The sequence below is a fragment of the Mus caroli genome, unplaced genomic scaffold, assembly GCF_978045245.1.
Source record: "Mus caroli unplaced genomic scaffold, Mus_caroli_1 scaffold_16, whole genome shotgun sequence".
NCBI classification, from domain to species: domain Eukaryota; kingdom Metazoa; phylum Chordata; class Mammalia; order Rodentia; family Muridae; genus Mus; species Mus caroli.
Genome location: NW_028227271.1, coordinates 2,435,619 through 2,458,890, shown reverse-complemented (window position 1 = coordinate 2,458,890; position 23,272 = coordinate 2,435,619). Strand labels below are relative to the sequence as shown.

Here is a 23,272-nt window from a genome sequence, read left to right as displayed (position 1 = left end):
TATCTTAAATAATTCAACATAGTTTTAATTCTCCTATATTTTTTCTCCTAATATGATAAAAATGTGTATGAGCCTTTTGTCTGGATGAATAATGTAAAACATGTATATGTACCTGGTTTCCTCAGAGGTTAGGAGTGAGTCAGAGCCTAAAGAGTTGGCGTTAGCAAAAGGCTGTGAGCTCTGAGCCATCATGTGGGAAATGGAAATTGAACCCAGGACCTCTGGAAGAGCAGACAATGTTCTTTACCACTGAGCCATCTCTCTGGACCCTCTGCTAGTAACTCCTGTGTTAAGGAATCCAGATCAATTGTCCTTAATGCTTCAACTGCTGCTTTCCCACTCAATTGCCCCTTCTTTCTGTTTTTGGAGGTCACTGTGTCTATCACGTCTTCTGTAAATGGACATTCCTTAAATCATGAATCTTAACATACTCATGCCTGTCAGGTATGATGAAACTGCCAGCAGTTCTTATCGTTATCCTGCATTTTGTTTTGTTTTGTTTTTGAGTCTCCATACAAAGCTAAATGTTTTCCTCTCAAAATCTTTGAAGAACTGTGTTAGAATTTTGACAAGGCTTGCACTGAATCCGTACATTCTTTTTGTTAGGGCAGCCATTTTGATAGTGTTAATCCTACCAACTCACTACCATAGGAGATCTTTCCATCTTCTGATATCTCCTTCACTTTCTCTCTTCAATATCTTAAAGTTTCTATCACAGGAGTGATTGATTCTTGCCCTTGGGATGGGTCTCAAGTTGAGCCAGTCATTGATCAGTCATTCCTTCAGTCTCTGCTCCATCTTTGTCTGTGCACTTCATGTAGGAAGGACAAATTTTGGGTTAAGGCTTTTGTGGATGGCTTGGTGTCTTCTTTATCCCTCCACTGGGAGTCCTGCCTGACTATATGAGGTGGCCACTTCAGGCTGCATATCCCCCATTGCTATGGGTCTCAGCTGAACTCGCCCTCATAGACTCCCTAGAAACTCTCCAATCCCAGATCTCTGGCTTGTCCTAGAGATATACCCTCTATGCACTACCTCCACTCCTGCTTGCCTCCTATTTCCATCCCTCTATCCCCTACTCTTCCTAATCTGGTCCCCCCTTCCCTTTCCAATCCCCTCTACCACCCATTTCCCTGCCCCTGCATTCACCAAAGATGACTATTTAAATTCCCTTTCTGAGTGAGATTCAAGAATCCTCCCTTGGGCCCTCCTAGTTACTTAGCTTCTTTGGTCTATGGATTGAAACATGGTTATCCTATACTTTACAACTAATATCCACTCATCAGTGAGTGTGCATATCATGTGTCTTTCTATGTCTGGGTTATCTCACTCAGAATATTTTTTAGTTCCATCCATTTGTCTGCAAAGTTTATGATGTCCTAGCTTTTAATAGCTGAGTAGTACTCCATTGTATAAATGAACCATATTTTCTTTATCCATTCTTCGGTTGAGGAACACCTATGCTGTTTTCAGGTTCTGACTACTATGAGTAAAGCTGCTATGAACAGAGTTGAGCAAGTGTCCTTGTGGTATAATGGGGCATCTTTTGGCTATATTCCCAGGAGAATTATAGCTGGTTCTTGAGGTAGTACTATTTCCAATTTTTCTGAGAAACAACCACATTAATTTCCAGACTTGTTGTACAAGTTTGTACTCCCACCAACAATGAAGAGTGTTTCCCTTGCACCACATCTTCACCAGCATGTGCTTTCACTTGAGGGTTTTTTTTTTATCTTAGTCATTCTGATGGATATAAGGTGGAACCTCAGAGTTGTTTTAATTGTTTCCTTGATGACTAAGGATTTTGAACATTTCTTTAGGTGCGTCTTGGCCATTAGAGATTCCTGAGAATTCTGTTTAGCTCTGCACCTGATGTTTTTAATGGGTCATTTGGTTTGTTTGTATTTAATTTTTTGAGTTATTTATGTATTTGGATATTAGCCCTCTGTTGAAGGTAGGCTGGTGAATATCTTTTCCCAGTCTATAGCCTACCACATTGTCCAGTGTCCTTTGCCTTAGAGAAGCCATTTAGTTTCTGAGGTCCCATTTACTAATAGTTGATGTTAGTGCCTTAGTTATTAGTGTTTTGTTCCTTTTTCAGGAAGTTCTCTCCTGTATCAATGTGTTCAAGGCTATTCCCCACTTTCTCTTCTATTAGACTTAGTGTGTCTGGTTTTACATTGAGGTCTTTGATCCACTTGGACTTGAGTTGTGTGCAAGGTGATAAATATGGATCTCTTGGCTTTCTTCTATATGCAGAAATCCACCAGCACCATTTGCTGAAGATGTTTTCTTTTTTTCCATTGCATGGTTTTGGCTTCTTTGGCAAAAATCAAATATCCATAAGTGTGTGGGTTCATTTCTGGGTCTTTGATTCATTTCTATTGATCAACCTCTCTGTTTCTATACCAATACCCTACACTTTTTATTATTATTCCTCTGTAGTACAGCTTGGAGGCAGGAATGAGGGTGCCTCCCAGAAGCTCATTTACTCTATAGGATTGTTTTAGCTATCCTGGGTGGGGTTTTTTTGTATTTCCATATGAAGCTGAGAGTTGTTCTTTCAAGGTCTGGTAAAGATTTGTGTCGGGATTTTGATGGTAAGTGCAATGACTCTAGAATGCTTTTAGTAAGGTGTCCATTTCTATTATGTTAAGCCTACTGATCCATGAGCACGGGAGATCTTCCCAATATCTTCTTCAATTTCCTTCTTCAGAGACTTGAAGTTCTTATCACAGAGGTCCTTCTCTTGCTTGTTAGAGTTATACCAAGATATTTTGTAGTATTTGTAGCTGTTGTGAAGGGTGATATTTCCCTGATTTTTTTTTCTCAGCCTGCTTATTGCTTGTATAAAGGAGGGCAACTGATTCTTTTTTATTTTTAGTCAATTTTGTATCCAGCCACTTTGCTGAAGGTGTTTATCAGCTGTAGGAGTTCTCCGGTAGTGTTTTGGGGGTCGCTTATTTATACTATCATATCATCTGTGAATAGTGATACTACGACTTCTTTCTTCCCAGTTTGTGTCGGCTTGCTCTCTGTTGGTTGTCCTATTGCTCTGGCTAGAACTTGGAGTACTATATTGAAGAGATACAGAGAGAGTAGACAAGCTTCTCTTGTCCCTGATTTTAGTGGAAATACTTTAAGTTTCTTTCCATTTCATTTGATGTTGGCTATTGGCATGTGGTACATCGCCGCCCTCATTGTGTTTAGATATGTGCCTTGTATCCCTGATCTCTCCAAAACATGAAGGGGTATTGGATTTTTGTCAAAAGCTTTTTCAACATTTAATGAGATGATAATTAAATCTTTGAATTAAATTTGTTTATATGGAGGATTTGATGGGTTTTTGTATATTGAACCACCCTTGTATCCCTGGGATGAAGCCTACTTGTCTATGGTGGATGATGTTTTTGGTGTGGTCTTTGATTCAATTTGCAATTATTTTATTGAGTATTTTTGCAGCGATGTTCCTAAGGGAAATTGCTCTGAAATTCTCTTTGTTGAGTGATTGTGTGGCTTAGGTATCAAGGTGACTATGGCCTCATAGGATGAGTTTGGCAATGTTCCTTCTGTTTCTATTTTGTGGAATAATTTGAGGAGTATTGGTATTATCTCTTCTTTGAAAGTCTGGTAGGATTCTGTGCTAAAACCATCCAGCCCTGGTTTGTTTGTTTTGATTGATTGATTGTTTTGGGGTTTTGTGGTTTCTGTTTTGTTTTGTTTTGTTGATTTGGAGACTTTTAGTAAGTAATTCTATTTCCCTGGGGGTTGTAGGACTATTTAGGTTGTTTACCTGATCTTGATTTAACTTTGGTAAGTGGAGTCTATCCAGAAAATTGTCATGTCATTTAGAGTTTCCAATTTTGTGGAGTAAGGCTTTTGAAGTAAAACCTACTGATTCTTTGGATTTCCCTGCTGTCTGTTGTTTTGTCTCTCTTTTCATTTGTGATTTTGTTAACCTGGATATTGTCTCTCTGCCTTTTAGTTACTTTGGTTAAAGGTTTGTCCATCTTGTTGATTTTCTCAAAGAACCAGCTTTTGGTTTTGTAGATTCTTTTTATTGTTCTCTTGTTGCTAATTTATTGACTTCTGACCTGAGTTTGATTGTTTCCTGCTGTCTATTTCTCTTGGGTATGTTTGCTTCTTTTTGATCTAGAGCTGTCATGCGTGCTGTTAAGTTGCTAGAATGAGATCTCTCCGATTTCCTTATGAAGGCACTTACTACTATAAAATTTCCTCAGCATTGCTTTCATTGTATCCCATAAGTTTGGGTATGTTGTGCCTCTTTTATCACTGAATTCTAGAAAGTCTTTAATATCTTCCTTTATTTCTTCGTTGACCCAGTGGACACAGGGTAGAGAGTTGTTCAGTTTCCCTGAGTTGTATGCTTTCTGTTGTTTCTATTGTTATTGAAGTCCAGGTTTAACCCACAGTAATCTGATAAGATGCAGGGTTTATTTCAATCGTCTTGTATCTGTTTAGGCTTGCTTTATGCCCAGTAATACGGTCAGTTATGGAGAGTGTTCCATGAGGTACTGAGAAGAAAGTATATCCTTTTTTCTTTAGGTGAAATGTTCTGTAGATATCTTTAGGTCCATTTGATTCATAGAGTCTGTTAGTTTCATTATTCCTCTTTTTAGATTTTGCTCAGATAACCTGTCCATTGGTTAGGGAAGGATGTTGAACTCTCCCACAATTATTGTGTGGAGTCTGCTGTGTAGTTTAAGCTTTAGCCATGTTTCCTTTGCAAATATGGTTGGCCTTGTATTTGGGGGGTGTATGTTCAGAATTGACAAGTCATCTTGGTGGATTTTTTTCCTCTGATGAATATAAAGTATCCTTCCTCATCTCTTATGATTACTTTTGGTTGAATTTCTATTTTACTAGTTATTAGAACGACTACTCCTGTAACTTTAATTTTTACAGTGTCTATTTTTAATGATGGTTTTTAAATGCTTTAATTCCCTCCTAGCCTTCAACCAGAGGTAGTGGAAAAGAAAGGATTCCAGGGAAGTAGATCTGTTTAGAATTTTTTTTTTTGCAACTTCCTTCTGTGTTGTCAGGAAATCAGCAGTTAGTTGGGTTCTCAGGTCAGCAGCGGCAGCTTGATCTACTTATCAACACTTCTCAGATATACCAGTGGAGTCAGGATAGCAACTGATTCAGCAGCAGTGCCACTACCTAGCAGAGCCAGCCAGACCTCAACCTTGGCACAAGTTAACAGGAGGGACTGACAGGAACACCAGGAGAAGTTCTCAGCCGTGCCTCTCTCAGTGAAGTGAAGACCAGCCAAGAAACAAGACCAACAAGCATTGTATAGCTTGCTCTATAAGCAAGCCTAGACCAGCCTCTGTCACTGTCCATCAAGTTGTATTTATACTCTCTCTAAACATCACATGTCCTCCACAGGTCTTGCTTCAGCACATGAGTCTGCCTCAGCTAACTTCATTCTGCCAATCAGCCCAAGTCCATGGAAGCACCACCAGAAGTTTTTTGGTACATTTCTCTCTCTGAAGTCCTGACAAATGGAGCTCAGCTACACAAGGCGGACCAATATGTGTGTGTGTGTCATTAGCAAAGAATCCTTCATCACATGTCCTTTCATGTGCTTGTTTTAGTAGGACATCATTTCACTTATGTCTGCTTCAGTGACACGTTCCTTTATATGTCTGCTTTAGCAAAACATCCTTTCACTTGTGTTCACTTCAGGAAAATACTCCTTCTTGTGTTTTCCCAAGCAAAATACCATCCAACACAACTGACTTTCCAAAGAACCCTCAAGTTTCCACTTCATACTCCAGCTCGTTTCTTGGATCCATTTGCTTGGGAAACCTTTTTCCAGACTTTTTTGCTGAAGTGTGTTTCTTGTATCCAGCAGAATGAGGGATCCTGCTAATACATCTACTCTATTAGCCTGTGTCTTTTTATTGGGGAATTGAGTCCATTGCTGTTGAGATGTATTAATAACCAATGATTATTAATTCCTGTTATCTTCATGGCGGTTGTGGTGGTGGTAATAGTAGTGGTCGTAGTGTGATTCTCTTCCTTTTGTGTTGCTGTTGTAAAATGATTGATTTCTCTTGTTTTCTTGAATGTAGCTACCTTCTTTGTATTTGAATTTTCCTTTTAGTATCCTCTGTAGGGCTGGATTAGTGGAAGCATATTGTTTAAATTTGGTTTTGTCCTGGAATATCTTGTTTTCTCCATCTATGGTATTTGAAAGTTTTGCTGGATGGGACATCTGTGGTCTCTTAGAGTCTGCAGGGCATCTTCCCAGGCCATTCTGGCTTTTAGCGTCTCTGTTGAGAAATCAGGTGAAATTCTGACAGATCTGACTTCATTTGTTACTTAGGCATTTCCACCTCTGATTGCATTTAAGATTTACTCCAAGGACAGAACCCATTTCCTCATACTTAAATAGCCCAACACAGGTGACTGCCTTAATCTTAAGCCCTAGAGAAGAAACTAATACTGTTATTCTGATATGGACATAGTAATAAGCTGTTCATTAAGCTCTTATCTTTAAGGTTAATTCACCTCTTAAGCGTAATCAGAGAATCTTATTCTATAGTAGATAATGATTAACACAGACACCCCCCAGCTGGCCATCTTGTAGAGAGTAAGGGACTGTGAAATGTTGAACTCTAAATGAACATCTATATCACACTCCCTCCACACCCACAAGGCTCAGGAATCATGGCAGAACAGAGAGAAGATTGTAGTAGCCAAGATTTGTCAATGTTAGCATCAGAAGACAGCCAGTGGTGGTGCATGCCTTTAATCCCAGCACTTGGGAGGAAGAGGCAGGTGGATTTCTGAGTTTAAGGCCAGCCTATTCTACAGAGTGAGTTCCAGGCCAGCCAGGTCTATAAACAGAAACCTCATCTCGAAAACTGAAGAGAGAGAGAGAGAGAGAGAGAGAGAGAGAGAGAGAGAGAGAGAGAGAGGCTTGCTGGACATAACAGGGCCATTGTACATATGACCAGAGCTCTCACTAGTTGGACCAGTTTCTCTTGGCACACTGCCCCAGGTAGCCTTGTCTCTACTTCCAGAAGGCAAGAATACCATGTGAACCACCATACCTGTCTACCTTGTGTACCTAATATTTATGCAACTGAACCACACCTACGGCCCTTTTTGTGGTATTCATTTATTACATTTATAATGGACACATACTACATGATTTGAATTTTATTTAAATAGCTTTATAATGACCCTGTTGTGTTTTCTCTATACTATTTTACCTGTCCGTGACTGTCCTTTCTGTTGTCCCATATGTGCACATGTGTCATGACAAGAGTTGGATTTCAGAAATAAATCTTTATTTTTCTTCCTGTTGGGGAGTTCTGGGCAGAAAGTGGAGAGAAACCAGGGTGGCAAGCATCCAGTGTTGTCTGGAGAGCAGCGATGTTGCAACCAACAGAATGCGATAGATACAGAAGGATTCAGAAACAGCAACAAAACCAATGAAAACATCTACTTCTCTGTGTACTTGTGGGTCAGGATGCTGGGTGTTATTTGAGGTGACAATGGGGCTGAAGGAGGCCCAGGAAGGAATCAAATGATTGACCTCACACTGGAGCTGAGGTTGCCCTGCTCATTCATGAAGTTAAGCCAGAAGTGAAACTAACACACCTGGTCAGCTACACACAAACCAAAACTCTGTGAACGTCCGTGATGGGAGACCAAAGGAATTAGGAGGAAGACCATGATCTCCTGAATCCTTTACGATGTGCAAAATGAGAATTTCCAGTTTTGAATGAGTCTTGAGTTCCTTATTTTGACCTGCTTGAACGTCTCCCATTTGTAGGATGTGATAGGTGGGATGCAGGGTGGTGACTGAACACCTTGTTGTGTTTCTGCTGTTCCTGTAGGGCACTTTTCCAGAAATGCAATTTCAGGTCAGAAGGAGGAAATGTTCACACTATTTTGGCTGCTTGTCAAGCAAGTTTCTTGGTCATGAAGACAACTGTAATTCTAAATCAAATGCCTTATTATCTTGTAAAATGTCTCTGGCTATACCTGTCCAAAAATATGCTTCTCTACCCAAATGCTCCTGCTAAGTACTGTGATCCACTGGCAATCACAGCAGAGCCCCACCCCCTCTATTAATTCCTAATAAGGACTGTTAGAAAGGAGGGTACTTCACAGCTGCAGATCATGTTCTCGCTGACAGGAAGGCAATTCATGTGGGAAGGAACGCTGAACTGACATCTGTTGATTATCTTTAAAGAAAGGGAATTAAACACAAGGGAAATGGATACATTAAAAATTATTTATAAGAAAATGAAGGAAACATAGGCTTCCTCAAAAGACTCTCAATTTGAGAATGGAGGAGCAGGCGAGGGTTTGGAGTGAAGACATCTGGGCAGGTGAAAAATGAAGGGGGGTGGGGAATTGATGGAATTCTATTTTATTTAAAAAGTTATTGAAGTTAATTTAAAATGTGAACTTAAATTTAAATTTAAAATATAGTATACTAACAGATGAAGACATACAGATCTGGGAGAGGGAACTGTAATGATACCTTGTCTAGGAAGGCCACAGAATTTCTATATTAAAAACATTGCAACAAAAAAATGCACATGGAAATTTTTATTATGTATAAACCTGCTTTATTTAGAAATTGCAAGGAAGCAAAGAGCATCAAGGAAAGCAAAGACATCACATGAGCAGAAACTTACATCACAGGACCAGTGACGGGGCAGTCACAGTTACTGACAGGGAGGGTTACGATGGTGAGAGATGGGGTTTCTCAGGCCATTAGAAACTCACAGGGAGCTGCTCATTACTTGAGTAGGACCCAGACAATGATTTCAAAAATGAAGGTGACAGAGACACCCTGTCACAGGCAGCCTCAGAGACAGAGGTAGGGAGGCAGGAGCCTGGAAACCAAATACAACATGAAGCACCAAATATGAGTGAATTGTGATGTAAGCTCACAGGATGACTATAAAGAGATGAGCAGTGGGAACCCATGGGGACAGAAATATGACCAAAAGGACACAGCCTCCTCAGCCCCAAGAAGAGAGCAGAGGTGGGGTCCAGGGAGGAGAAGTCCCTGAACACAGGGGCTCTGAGCACAGGACTCTGCAGCCATGACATCAGGGACCAGGGACAAGCTCTTGGTGACAGGGAATTCACTGCCTGAAGCTCTTCTTGCTGGAGGAGGTGGTGGTGTATTTGATGGTGGAAGAGCTGAGGCCACCAGAAGAGCTGAGGCCACCTCCGATGCCTCTGCCACTGCCAGCACTGAAGCCACCTCCAAAGCCATGGCTGCTACCGTAGGAGTAGCTGCTGCTTCCACCCAGGCCTAAGCTGCTGCTGGCACCCCCTGCACTGCCATAGCCGCTGGACACGGTGGACTGCACCACAGCTGTGAAGGAGGAAAAGGACACCACAAACATGGTCAGCCCACTGTGACCAGATAATTACGTCACAGGGTAAGGAGAAGGGGATTCAGACAAGCAAAGTACTTACAGATGTTAACTGGTCCAACACCTTCACCATTCAACCTATAAGAGGAAAGCAACAGGTGAGAACTAGGCAGCCATCACCTCAGTCTGAACGGGAAGGAAGCCTCAATCTAGTGAAGGTTCAGAGAGAATCCACTGGAGTTTTGTTTTGGGTTGATTGTTTGTTTGTTTGTTTGTTTTGTTTGTTTGTTTTAAAATATTTTTTATTTAGTATTTGTATTTTAGTTCACTGTAGCTGTTTTCAAACACACCAGAAGGGGGCACTGGATCCCAATAGAGATGATTGTGAGTCACCAGGTGGTTGCTGGGAATTGAACTCAGTAACTCTGGAAGAGGAGTTAGTGCTCTTAAACACTGAGCCATCTCTCCAACAGAGCAAGGAGTTTCTTAAAAGGAGCATTGTGGGTGCTCCTTTTGTGCTCAGTGCTGGCACCATGGAGCTGTCCTCAGGGGTTGGGGGATGTAGTAACCCACCTGCACTCCTCTCCTTCCAGCAACTTCCTGTAGGTGGCAATTTCCACATCCAGGGCCAGCTTGACATTCATGAGTTCCTGGTACTCCTTCAGCAGCCTGGCCATGTCCTGTTTGGCCTTCTGCAGGGCATCCTCCAGCCCTTCCAGCTTGCCCCTGGCATCCTTCAGGGCCATCTCCCCACGTTGCTCAGCATCAGCAATAGCAGCTTGCAGGTTGGCACACTGGGCAGAGAGAGCAACAAAAACAATTGTGGAGTGTGCATCTCTGCAGAGGCTGAGCCCCAGACCATGGTTTCTGGTAAGCAAGAGTTAGAGGACAGGAAACACAGCCCGCAACCCATGCATTTCTCTGTCTGCCCACCTGCTTCTTAACGTGGTCGATCTCAGATCTCAGCCTCTGGATCATGCGGTTGATCTCAGCAATCTCCTGCTTGGTGTTGCGCAGGTCATCCCCATGTCTGCCAGCTGTGACCTGCAGCTCCTCATACTGAAGGCCAATCAAAGAGAGAACATATATGTGAGTTGTTACACGCAGAAGCAAATCCACCTCTAAGTGGCACACTTAGAGGATGTGTTGGCTTTTCCTCAAGAGAAGCTTTAGGAGACCACAGACTCCACAGTTCCCTCGGGACGTGAAAATGTTCTCTAGCCTCTCAAGAGGACCATCGTTCAGAGTACAGCTCAAGCAAAGAGCATGGACCCCATTTACGGCAACTTTGCATCTGCCTCTGTGTTCTTTTGCTCTTAGAATAAAACATTATTCTATGGTACATGTGTACAGTGCATTTTCTGGGACAACATCCCAATTTCTTTTAGTGGCCTCCAATACTGAACTCAGAGACTCATGGAGTTCAGGGTGCGTCCCAGGCATCCCCATCAGCCTCCACCCCAATACTCACTTTAGTCTGGTACCAGGACTCAGCTTCAGCCCGACTTCTCTGAGCAATGTCCTCATACTGGGCCTTGACCTCAGCGATGATGCTGTCCAGGTCCAGGCATCGGTTGTTGTCCATGGAGAGGACCACAGATGTGTCTGAGATGTGAGTTTGCATCTGAGACAGTTCCTGCAGGACAGAAAGAGCCATGGTCGTCTTTGTCTTTGAGAACTGCAGAGGTCAAACACTTTGCCCAGGAAAAAAAAAAAGAAATCAAGGGAGTGGTGAATGGAAAGGAGAAGAGAAGACAATGGGGGGCTTACTGCTTCATAGAGAGCTCTCAGGAAGTTGATATCATCTGTTAGACTGTCTGCCTTGGCTTGCAGTTCAACTTTGTTCATATAGGCAGCATCTACATCCTGAGAAAACCATCAAAAACATGGAATCAGGTTACCTCTCTTCCCCAGACCGTTCACTTCTTTCCCTGTGACCACCATTTCTCTGGAATGATGCAGATATACAAGGCCTTTTATGTCATTCAGCAGAGAAACCCATCCTTGTGGTTAGTCAACTCACCTTCTTCAGGGTCACGAATTCATTCTCTGCTGCTGTGCGCTTGTTGATTTCATCTTCATATCTACAAGAGGAAAGGTACACTATATTGGAGCCACGGGGTGGATGGTATCAATGGCAGCCTCTGTCCCAGATGTGACCAAGCTTTCTTAAATCATGGAGCCCTTGTCTAGATTTGGGCTTCCATTTTTATAAAGTCCAGAGACTGGATTCTCCCTTCTTTGTAACTCACTTGCTCTTGTAGTCCTCCACCGTGTCCTGCATGTTCCTCAGCTCTGAGTCCAGGCGACCCCTCTCTCCAATGATGCAGTCCAGCTGTCTGCGGAGGTTGCTGATATACTGCTCAAACATAGGCTCCAGATTCTGCCTCACGGTCTTGGTGCCCTGCTCCTGCAGCAGGGCCCACTTGGTGTCCAGGACCTTGTTCTGCTGCTCCAGGAACCGCACCTGGAGGGGCCGAGTATGAGGGGGAGAAGTTCGGGTTTCATCCTTCTATGACTCCTTCACTAGTGTGTGTAGCTTCTCAGGCTGTCTGACTAAACTTATTCAGTGTAATTAGACCCTGAACCCTGGGTCTGAGGGAAACAGTCCAGACTGAAGCACCCAATGCCACCTCTCTAAGGAGGGCAGAGAATTCATGTAGGGCACTGGCAGGTTAGCCATGGCTTGATGAAGTGTGCTGCAGCTTAGTGAGGCTGGCATGCCTCCCAACTGCACTATACATAGTTATAGTCTTCCATTTCCCTACAAGCCTGTTTTGTGAGTCTTTAGGTCATCTCAGACCACTGGTATCAGACACCCTTATAGGGCAACCTCTGGAGGAGAGGAACTCTGACTCTGATTTCCAGATGCCAGTCTAACTGAAGAGGAACACAAACCAGGACAGAGCATCAACTAGCAACACAGGCAGTATCAGAGCTGAGACTGAAGCCTCTTCCCTCCACCTCTGTTCAGCATTCCCTGACACACAGGCTGCTCTAGGGAGGACCATGTCTCACCTTGTCAATGAAGGAGGCAAACTTGTTGTTGAGGGTCTTGATCTGCTCCCTCTCCTCAGTCCTGACCCGCTGGATGGTGGGGTCGATTTGCAGGTTCAGGGGGGTGAGGAGGCTCTGGTTGATGGTGACCTCTTGGATGCCTCCAGGGGGGCACACCGGGAAGCCAGCTCCCCCATAGCCACCACCAAAGCCAGCTCCACCACCGAAGCCAAAGCCACTACCAGCTCCACCTCCAGTGCCGAAGCCTCCTCCAAATCGGCTGCCATAGCCTCCTCCAATGCCACAACTGCCCCCTCCGATGGAGATTCTCTTGGAGCTCCCCACACCATAGAGGCTCCTGCTGCCAAAGCCAGCTCCTCCACACATTGCACCGGAGCCACCGCTACCCCGGGAGCGGCACACGGACACACTGCTGAAGCCAGAGCGGTTGAGCCCAGGCACTCTGGCTGAGCTGGCACTGTAGCCACGGTGGCTGGTTTGACTCTTGATGGTGGTTTTGGTAGACATGGTTCCTTGAGATGAGAAGGCTGGGAAGTGGAGATACGGCAGGGCAGAGCTGAAGAGATGAGTGTGTTGAGCTCTGGGCAGCCGCTTATATATGGTACAGATGGGCTGGGTTGGGTCCTGATGGTGAGCTTGCAGAGTGGGTAGGGCAGGGCTTTACAAATAATGAGATCACCCCCAAGTTCTAGAAAGGTATGATACATGAAGATTGCTTTTGGATTCCTTTAGTCACGGAGCAAATTCTCTTGCCTTCCAGCCTTGACTTGATCTGAACACAATGAGCCTGGACGTAAATTCTCTTAAGTCATGAGTTAGTCATCTTCTCAAACAAAAGAGACAAGGAGCTGATCTGTGATAATTGTCCCTTCCTTCTGCCCATGTAGACACTCCCTGTGTGCCCCCTCACCACACAGGTTTTCCCTTCCACCTGCTCCTCCCTCCCCAGCCACTAAGTCTCTCCCTGAAGCCATACATGCATTTGCCCAACATCCCAATCTGGAAATTGCCTGCTGCATGGAACTAATTGTCTAGCGCTCAGCTGCCCTTCCAGATGGTTTGAGATGGCCAGGAGGGGCTCGATGCCTATATAACCCTCCCCTCTAAGGTCAGAGTAGAGCAGGTGATTTTTTTTCCACTGTAAGACTAACATTGTCTGTGTCTGAAGTGTTCAGCTTCATTTGACTCTTCCTTGAGGACAGAGGCAGACAGCACCTGACCTCCGCAGGTGCTCTGCCCCAGCCGGCGCCTCCCTCCTCGCTGTTTGCTTTCCCATCAGTCTGATTCTTGAGTAAAGTAGTCATTCCACATTCCCATTCACAGACACTGTCCTCTGTGCTGTGTTACAATGTTTCCTTATGCCATCCTTATTCCACGGTTACAGTCATAGACACTCTCCTCTGGTGCGTTACAATGTTTCCTTGGCACTTAAACCTTAGAACTCCAAATAATCAGGACCACAGGTTCCCAGGCTTTCTTGTAACTATTTTTTAACCATCAATTTGGACACTTCTTGGGGATCAGGAATCTTAAAATGTTAGTAGGATGTGCAGAGAAAGTCGAGGAGCCTGGAAGCCAGCAATGAATCACTGAGATGTGCCCTTACAGGTGTGGTGATTTCATAAGTCAGATAGCAATTTATTTTTCTAGTCTTGCTTCTTGAAAAGCCAAATTTCAAAGGAAATCTTGCTTTCCAGGGGAGTGAGATTCACTTTTTCCAGTCTATGTGTTAGGAACCATGCGTGAAGGAAACAGAACAATTCTAGGCGTGTTGTTCCCTGAGAAGATGTAGCTGGAGACGCTGCTGTGGGAGGAAAGGCTAACTCCCACACTGAGCAGTACCTGCTCTGTAAGGTCCTGTTACTGTTTTGAATTCAATTGCAGTTCTCAGACACACTGGGATCCAGCATCCAGGAAGGTAGGAAGTTCCCTGCCCCTCAAAGGTGCGAACTCAGCGTCTGACAGGAGAGAGATACCTTCCTCAGACAACGGAAACAGCTGCCCTCCCTCCACCCTGTTGCACAATTCTTCACCAAGAACGTGCTTCCACCCAGTTCTGGGAAACAAGTGCCCTCGTGGTTTGGAGCTCTGATTCTCTACTCTCTTAGGGGCCCTAGGTGTGGCAAGGCTGCAAGGTGAGGAAGCCAGTTGATGAAGCACGTGGCATCCCCCTTCCCTAGTCTGTGGCTATTTCAGTGTCTCTAACTGCTCCACACCATGGCAACCAAGACTAATTTGCAAAGCCAGGAGAATTCCCTATACATTCTCCTTCAAGGAAATCCTTTGCCAACCCCTGGTACAGAGCTTGAGCCCCGGGGTCAGACAGAGCAGGTTCTCCTGTGCGCATATGCAAACTGCTGGACCAACCATTTGTGCTTACTCTTATGCCCATACACAAGATGGGAAATTGGACAGTGTTGTGAAGCTGAGATGAGAAAGTTCCTTCCCATGAGGGTCTTGGAATGGTATCTGACACAGACGTTCTCAGTGAGGATAAGCTATTATCACTATTAAAAGGGAGCTTGAAGAAGTCTGATGTGTAGAAATCCACGAGAAGTTTCAGGAAGTAGAACACAGGTACAGCATGTGTGTATGTGTGTGTGTGTGTGTGTGTGTGTGTGTAGGGGTAGGGGTAGGGGTGGGGTTTGGAGAGGAGAGTGAGAGAAACAAAGTCATTATTGCAAGTTGGTGGCATATTTAGCGAGGACCTGGATGTCCCTGCACTCACCAGCGATGCAGCTGACAGGTCACCCACCCTACTGCCTGCAGAAGCTGTGTTGTGTGGTCAGAGAACTTGGGTGTGGCACAGCCCCAATAGGCTACAGTCCCTCCTTTGGAGCCAAGATACCTGCTTATCCTCTACTGGGTCTCTGTCTCTGCGGGTGTGGGGGGACACGTTGCCACTAACCTGACAATGACATCACTTTGTATTTTTTATGGTGGCACCCTCAAATAACGTGTGTCCTTTAGTTGCATCAGGAACCTTACTTTTAGTCCTTGAGCCTGTCGAAGTTTGGTTTAACTCCAACCTTATATCTGACCACAGGCTTGGCATATACTTCAAACAGCACTGGAAGTATAAAGTGTCGTTTGATTTCCAGACACAGTCTTTCCTGTTGGTCAATGGATAAGGCATATTCTAATGTAAAATCCCATTGGTGGGGCAAGTGTTTGAGTGGTTCCCTTAAACTGGCTGTATGATGTCTTTAGTGGTGAGCTAATTAGAATAAGGTAATTTTGTTTAAAATATTTAAATCAAATCTCCTTGGTCAACTGGTAGGGAGCTCTCTGAGAACCAGTTCCAGTGACCTTATCTGAGAGGCTCATGGGCAATGGTGAGGGCTTTAAGACTGAGAGGAGGCTCCAGGAGGAAACACATGCATGAGTGCGTGCACACTTACACATGTGTGCACACACCAGGAGCTCTGTTTCTGATTATTCTCAGCCCACAAGCCTTCAAGGATAAGCTCACACTTGGCTCTTTTGCCCTTCATGCTCTCATCGTCTGACAGGACTGGGCTGTCTCTCTCTCTCTTCCTAGACTCCAGTCTTAACCCCTTCCTAAGGCAAACAAACGAAGAACAAAAACCAGGTGCTCACTATATAGCCTTGGCTGATCTAAAGCTATGTAGACCAGGCTGGCCTAGATCTCTCTATGTAGACCAGGTTAGCCTTGGACTCACAATGCTGGTCTTAAAGGCCTGTGCCAACACACCTGACTTCACCCCCTCCCTGCTTTATTATGCACGGGGCTTCTAAGCAATAGAGACTCCTGAATGGATAAAGACTTGCCTGAGCTCTCCCTGGTGGCCCTGAGTCATGCCCCACAGTGTCACCCCAAGCAGTTCTGTTTCCCAGAGAAGCTGGGTGAGGACCTTTCATAATAAGATGAGAACAAAGGGTGATAGTTCAGGCAAATATGTGGGGGAGAAGCATCGGCATGAGTAACTCAGCAGCAGATGCCTCCTCCCTGGCAAGCTGCTGAAGCCAGCCCCTTTTTTTGTGCTGAAAGAGAGTCCAGCCCGCAGCTGCCTCTGGTGGCCATGGAATGTAGAATGCCCTGTTCTTGGCCAGAGGGTAGCCTGCACTGCTCACTTTGTTCCCAGCATGAAGGTGGGTACAAGGGAGGTGTTAGAGCCTAGGCTCAGGGAAAGTCGCCTCAAGATGATTTGTCTTGTCTTTCAGCCTCCCTGGGTGGAGCCCGTTGACGATCACGGAAAGCTTAAGAATGAGCACATAATCCCACAAACCACAGGGCAGATGATGCTGTTCCCAGGGAATCCCACAGCCGATCCTTCAGGAGTATCCAAGAGAAAGACACACACACACGCAGCTGCAGGCATGTGTGAGAACAGAGCCAGCAGCACCAGGGGTGGGATGAGCAGGTGGATATTACATACCAAGTGTATCAGGAAGTCACAACACCTGATACACACTAAACTTCAGTCTCCTTGTAGTAAAAATCACACACACATACACACCACTCACATACACACAGAGACACAGAGAGAGAGACACACAGACAGACAAACACAGAGAGAGAGACACACAGAGAGAGACAAACACAGAAAGAAAGACAGACACACATGTACACACACACAGAGAGAGATACAGACACACACACAGAGATAGACACACACAGAGAGAGACAGACACACAGAGAGATGGACAGAAAGACACACACACAAAGAGAGACATACAAGGAGAGAGAGACACACACACACACACCACTTACATATACCCAGAGACATAGAGAGAGAGAGACAGACACAGAGAGATACAGACACACACAGAGAGACAGACACACACAGAGAGACAATCACAGAGAGAGAGACAGACACATGCACACACACACAGAGACAGACACACACACACACACACACACACAGATGGACAGAAAGACACACACACACACAAAGAGAGACATACAAGAGACAGACACACACACACACACACAGACACACACACACACACACTTTTTTGCAGGAAAAAAAAAAACAATCCAGGCTACAGATCAAAAAGCCTGAGTAGTTCTGACTACAACTAAAGAAGTCTCTGGCAATTGTTTTCCAGCGGGATGAGGCTTTGCATCAGGTCAACTGAGGAGTCAAGACATCACAGCAAAGACATTTTCTACAGTGCTTCAAGAGATATTTGGTTTCGAGCACCAAGCTACCTCTGAACTGTGACCCCTTGTCCCCAGATGTTACCCACTGAGATTTTTTTTTTTGAGGCTGAGATGTGTCCTGAATCCTTTCTTTACAAAGAAGAGAAATATTGTGACTTCTGTTTGCACCACCCAAAGTAGCATGTAACAAGAGGGGTCCAGGATGTACTGAGGACACCTGTTTGCCTGCAGGACTGACAACTGCCCTTTGCCATGAGGGGCACACATGCCTGTACAGTCATAGAATTACCTCTGATCATTTTCTTATTGATTGATTTGGGCATCTATTCATAGAGAACCTTGTTACAAGAGGAACATTTTGAAAGTGTTCTGGTTCTGTTATTTTTATTTTTATTTTTATCCACTTTGTCCCTATGATATAGTAATTGTTTAGAGCATTAAGAAGTGCGGACTTGGGCTTGGAATTGAGAACATATTTGAAAGGTAGTGATAGCTTGTGGCTTGTCAACATGGAGAAACTAGATGGAGGAATACTATATCTTGATCTAAGAGAAGAGGAGATTTCAGAGACTGGGAATGTGAAAAGCTGAGTGACAGGACCAGCCCAGGGCAGGTGCCTGGATGGGCGGAGCAAGGACCCTAGGGGAGGTGCCTGGATGGGCAGAGCAAGGACCCTAGGGGAGGTGCCTGGATGGTCAGGGCAAGGACCCTAGGGGAGGTGGCAAGCATACCTAATATGCCCAAGATCGAAATAAGCCAAGCCAGGGCTCAGAAGGGAAAGGACAACCTCCAAGCAGACTGGTCCCCTAATCACTGTCCTAATTAGTGTTTCTCTAATCCTTACCTCATTTGTATTGTTTCCCTAGTTACCACCACAGGCTCCATCTTACCACATTGTATGACTTTCAAAAATGTAGTGGGTAGGGGAGTCAGGGGTGTGTGGGATTCTCTAACAATCTGCCAATGAAATACAAAAGGCTTGTGTAATGAAAGTGGGCAGGTGAGGTTGTCTTAGGGAATCACGTCTTAATGATGCACTTGTGTCCTGTGTAAATTGGGGGGTTTGGGAGGGAATATGGCCTTTTGAACATAATGGGTTATTTCTCCACATTGGGAAAATTTTCAGTAATCCTGACTGCAGAAGTTTGTAGCAAGCCTGCCTGGGTCCTTAAGTACAAATACCCTAGACAGCAAAACTCCTGGCCTTGGCACTGGGATTCCCTGGTATCCAGCGTCTCCTGGCTTTATGATCTCACCCGAAGCCTGAGGTTGGGATTAATGACAGATCATTGATAACTCTGGCACAAGTCTGTGGCACTTATGTTGCAACTTAAGCCTCTGAGGGATCGGCCTACCTCCTTCGCCTCATGACTTGCCCTCCCTCAGCGACTGGAAAGAAATAGCCTGGATCTTTCTAATCTGGCAAGAGGAACACTCAATGTGATTAGGAAAGTCTGCGCCCTGCAGTCGCTTGGTCGACTGGCAAATCTGGATTCCATTTCCACCACACTTCTTTCTGCCTGTCTCCACTACAGAAATGGGAAATGGGATTTCCCTGTCTTTTAAAACCCACATCTTGTTGAGGTACTGTTTACATATAAGGAGATGAACAGATCTTAAGTGTGTGGAACTCCAATTATTCTGATGAACGCATACATATCTATAACCCACATACCAACAAAACATAGAATATTTATGGACAGAAAGACACACACACACACAAAGAGAGACATACAAGGAGAGAGGCAGACACACACACACTTCCCATCACTTCAGAAAAATACTTCAGGCCCTTTCCCTGTGAGTTCACTGCTCCAATAAAACATTTGATTTCTCCAGTCAAAAATTCACACGTTTATATTTATATTATGTTATATATAAATTTATTGTAGTAGTAGACTCATTGTGTGTTTGGGCTTTATCACTCAACAAAATGTTTCTAGATCACCATGTTTTGTAACTGAGTAGTGTGTAAATATGTCATGGTCAATTAACACATTCCTATTTATGAATTCCTGGGATATTTCCAGCCAGGGGTTTCCTTGGATAAATGGGGTTGAAGACACTAGTATTTTGTGAACACAAATATTCACTTTGCTTAAATGGAACTCATGCGTTAACAGTGAATGTGTATTGTTTTCGAAAGCAGTTGCACCATTTTTGAAAGCAGACTTCCCTCCTTAAAGCATCATTTTGGTTCGTAACAAGATTGAGCAGCGCGCAGCCTCTGCCCCACTGTGCTCATTCTTCACCTAGGTGTTATGATGGTTAGAGTGGTTGAGCTTGCTTGACACAGTATTATTACCTGAGGAGCATGGTAAGTGTTAGGGCCATTCCAGCTGGAGTCTCTTCTGTGAGTCTTGAAGAATACTCAATGATGGGATTCCATTAATCCAGAAAAATCCTATGATTAAAACTCAAACCCCATGATTCACTCAGCTATCCTCTTCTGCTTCCTGTTATGGTTGGCCACTGAACTTCTAACCTTTCTGATCGTTTTGTGGAATGTCATGATAGATGAAAGAGAGACAGAGACAGAGAGACAGATGATAGGTAGATAGATAAACAGATAGACAGATGATAGATAGATAGATAGATAGATAGATAGATAGATAGATAGATAGATAGATAGATATGCTTCAGGACCTTTTCAGATCACCCATTTACATTGAGTGCATGTACATTTAAGTTGTCTTCATGTATTCTCATGGATTGATAGCTTCTTTTAATCCTGAATAATATTTATTTTCTGGATACACCACAGTTTGTCTGTTCACCCACTGGAGGATATCAGGGTTTCTTCCATGGCTAGGTATTTAGGAATAGTGTTGCTTTAAAAGCCCATGAGTTGGCATGTACTTTCAACTCATTTGAGCAAATGCCGGGGAATATGATTGCTAGATTTCTGGTACAAATATATTTAAGTTTGTGAGAAACTACCAAATTCTGTTCCAAAGTGACTGTACTTAGTACCCCCAACAGTTTCGACCATGACTACCCCTTGTTCATAGTACTGCCAAGGCACTGGGTGGCATTTGACCAGGCAAACAGTAATGTCTCATTTGCAGCTCTGTGATGTATGTGTGATATTGAATAGCACCCCTATGCTTACTTGCCATCTTATTATACATTATCAATTATGCATAATTCAATGATGCATCCTATAAGTTCACTAATGCATTTATAGCTGAGTGGTTTGTTTTCTTATTGTTGAGCTTTTAGAATTCATTGTACATTTTCTGTTATGGTCTATATTCCTTATTGGATATGGTTTTTGAAAATATTTTCCTCCAGTCTGTGGCTCAGGGTTTTCGTTATAATGAGGCTCAGCTTATCAGCGATTTCTTTAATGTTTCTTTTGTTATATCACACATTGCCCAAGGTTGTCTGGGTCCTTTCCTTTGCTACTGGTAGGAATTCCATGGTTTTACACTTCACATTAGGTGCTATGAACAACTTCAGTTAATTTTGTGGAAAATGCAAGGCCTGTATCTAGATTATTGTTGTTGCTGCAAATGGGTATACAGTTGTCTCAGAACTCTGTTGGAAAGACTCCTTGCTCCACTGGAGTACCTTTGTGTCTTTGTCAAGGGCTGGTTGATTAGATGTTTTGTGGAACTAGTTGGGAGCCCGGTATTGTGGTCCATCTCCCTAATTGTTCTTTCACAGGCCACACAACCTTGATTTCCATGGCTCTGCACTGAGTCAAAGCCAGAGATGATCACTATTTTGCCTTTGTTCTTGTTTGGTACCATGCTGGGCTGATCTCTGCTCTTTGCATCTACATAACAACTTTTGAAAAGACATTGATAACCTAAACAAAACATCTTGCTAATCGTTTGAGATTGCCTTGAGTTTAAAAAGCAAGTTGAGGGAGGGGCTCATGGGGCCTCACTGAGACACAGGGGTCACCACACATCTGCTGTCACAGCTACTTTCAAAGGACACGGCCTCAGTTCAGGGCCACTGCATGTTCTTTGTAATGGCCATGGAGTAGTATTGCCTTCCTCCTGTCTTCCATGTGCCTGTCTGTCATGGCTGCACTCATACATTGCAAACACACTGAAGACGTTGTCGCCGTGTGTTTGAGCAGACTGTGTTGGATCAACGTAGAAGGAAAATAAGAAGGAAAATACAAAAGTGTATTCCCTCTCCAGGGTTCTTTCTTTAACGTAGATCTGTCTCTGACCTCTACAGAGTTCCTGCTAAGTGGAGGAATGGTGTTAATGTTTCTTCCAGGGCAGGACTGTGGCAGCACATTCCACCATTATTTGTCTAACGAAGTCTATTTCTCTGTGTCTCTCTCTGTGTCTCTCTGCACTCTGTCTATCTCTCTGTCTCTCTGTCACTTTCTCTGCATTCTGTCTATCTCTCTGTCTCTCTGCACTCTGTCTGTCTCTGTCTCTCTGTACTCTGTCTCTTTCTCTGGTTCTCTGTCTCTTTCTCTGTCTCTCTGTCTCTGTCTCTGCACTGGCTCTCTGGCTCTCTGTACTGTCTCTCTGTCTCTTTCTCTGGTTCTCTGTCTCTCTGTCTCTGTCTCCATGTCTCTGACTCTCTGCACTCTGTCTATCTCTCTGTCTCTCTGCACTCTGTCTGTCTCTGTCTCTGCCTCTCTGTACTCTGTCTCTTTCTCTGGTTCTCTGTCTCTTTCTCTGGTTCTCTGTCTCTCTGTCTCTGTCTCCATGTCTCTGACTCTCTGCACTCTGTCTATCTCTCTGTCTCTCTGCACTCTGTCTGTCTCTGTCTCTCTGTACTCTGTCTCTTTCTCTGGTTCTCTGTCTCTTTCTCTGTCTCTCTGTCTCTGTCTCTGCTCTGTCTCTTTCTCTGTCTCTCTGGCTCTCTGTACTGTCTCTCTGTCTCTTTCTCTGGTTCTCTGTCTCTCTGTCTCTGTCTCCATGTCTCTGACTCTCTGCACTCTGTCTATCTCTCTGTCTCTCTGCACTCTGTCTGTCTCTGTCTCTGCCTCTCTGTACTCTGTCTCTTTCTCTGGTTCTCTGTCTCTTTCTCTGGTTCTCTGTCTCTCTGTCTCTGTCTCCATGTCTCTGACTCTCTGCACTCTGTCTATATCTCTGTCTCTCTGCACTCTGTCTGTCTCTGTCTCTCTGTACTCTGTCTCTTTCTCTGGTTCTCTGTCTCTTTCTCTGTCTCTCTGTCTCTGTCTCTGCACTGGCTCTCTGGCTCTCTGTACTGTCTCTCTGTCTCTGTCTCTCTGTACTCTGTCTCTTTCTCTGGTTCTCTGTCTCTTTCTCTGTCTCTCTGTCTCTCTGTACTGTCTCTCTGTCTCTTTCTCTGGCTCTCTGTCTCTTTCTCTGTCTCTCTGTCTCTTTCTCTGTCTCTCTGTCTCTCTGTACTGTCTCTCTGTCTCTTTCTCTGGTTCTCTGTCTCTTTCTCTGTCTCTCTGTCTCTGTCTCTGCACTGGCTCTCTGTCTCTCTGTACTGTCTCTCTGTCTCTTTCTCTGGTTCTCTGCCTCTCTGTCTCTGTCTCCTTGTCTCTGACTCTCTGCACTCCGTCTCCGCCCTCCCTCCCCCGTCCCCTGAGGGGATTGAACCCAGGACTTGTACACATTAAGCAGGTGCTTTACCTCTGAACTACATCCCCAGCATTTCAAAAAGCATTCTCCAATTTTGAGACAGGGTCTTATCAAGTTGCCCGAGCAGGCCCTGAACTTGCCATGGGTGGCTTCAAATTTGCAATCCTCCTCCATGAATCTTTTTAGTGATGGAATTATAAGTGTGAGCCACCAAGCCT

General features: G+C 44.3%; 1 protein-coding gene across 1 annotated transcript; it reads right to left on the bottom strand.

Moving 5' to 3' along the window:
• Positions 1-9,140: 9,140 nt before the first annotated feature.
• LOC147000699 (keratin, type II cytoskeletal 6A) lies at positions 9,141-12,902 on the bottom strand. Its single transcript, XM_085831818.1, has 9 exons — positions 12,396-12,902; positions 11,630-11,844; positions 11,401-11,461; positions 11,148-11,243; positions 10,849-11,013; positions 10,311-10,436; positions 9,951-10,171; positions 9,481-9,515; positions 9,141-9,376 (listed from the first exon to the last, which is right to left on the bottom strand). Exons 1-9 carry the CDS (start codon positions 12,900-12,902, stop codon positions 9,141-9,143), a joined length of 1,662 nt encoding a protein of 553 aa, XP_085687944.1.
• Positions 12,903-23,272: the final 10,370 nt, after the last annotated feature.

Excerpts from the sequence above, each read along its gene's own strand:
- LOC147000699 (XM_085831818.1), bottom strand. The coding sequence starts at position 12,902 with ATGTCTACCAAAACCACCATCAAGAGTCAAACCAGCCACCGTGGCTAC. Across the intron at positions 11,244-11,400 it reads AATTCGTGACCCTGAAGAAG|GATGTAGATGCTGCCTATAT; the intron begins GTGAGTTGACTA and ends TGGTTTTCTCAG. Across the intron at positions 9,377-9,480 it reads TGTTGGACCAGTTAACATCT|CTGTGGTGCAGTCCACCGTG; the intron begins GTAAGTACTTTG and ends CCTCCTTCACAG.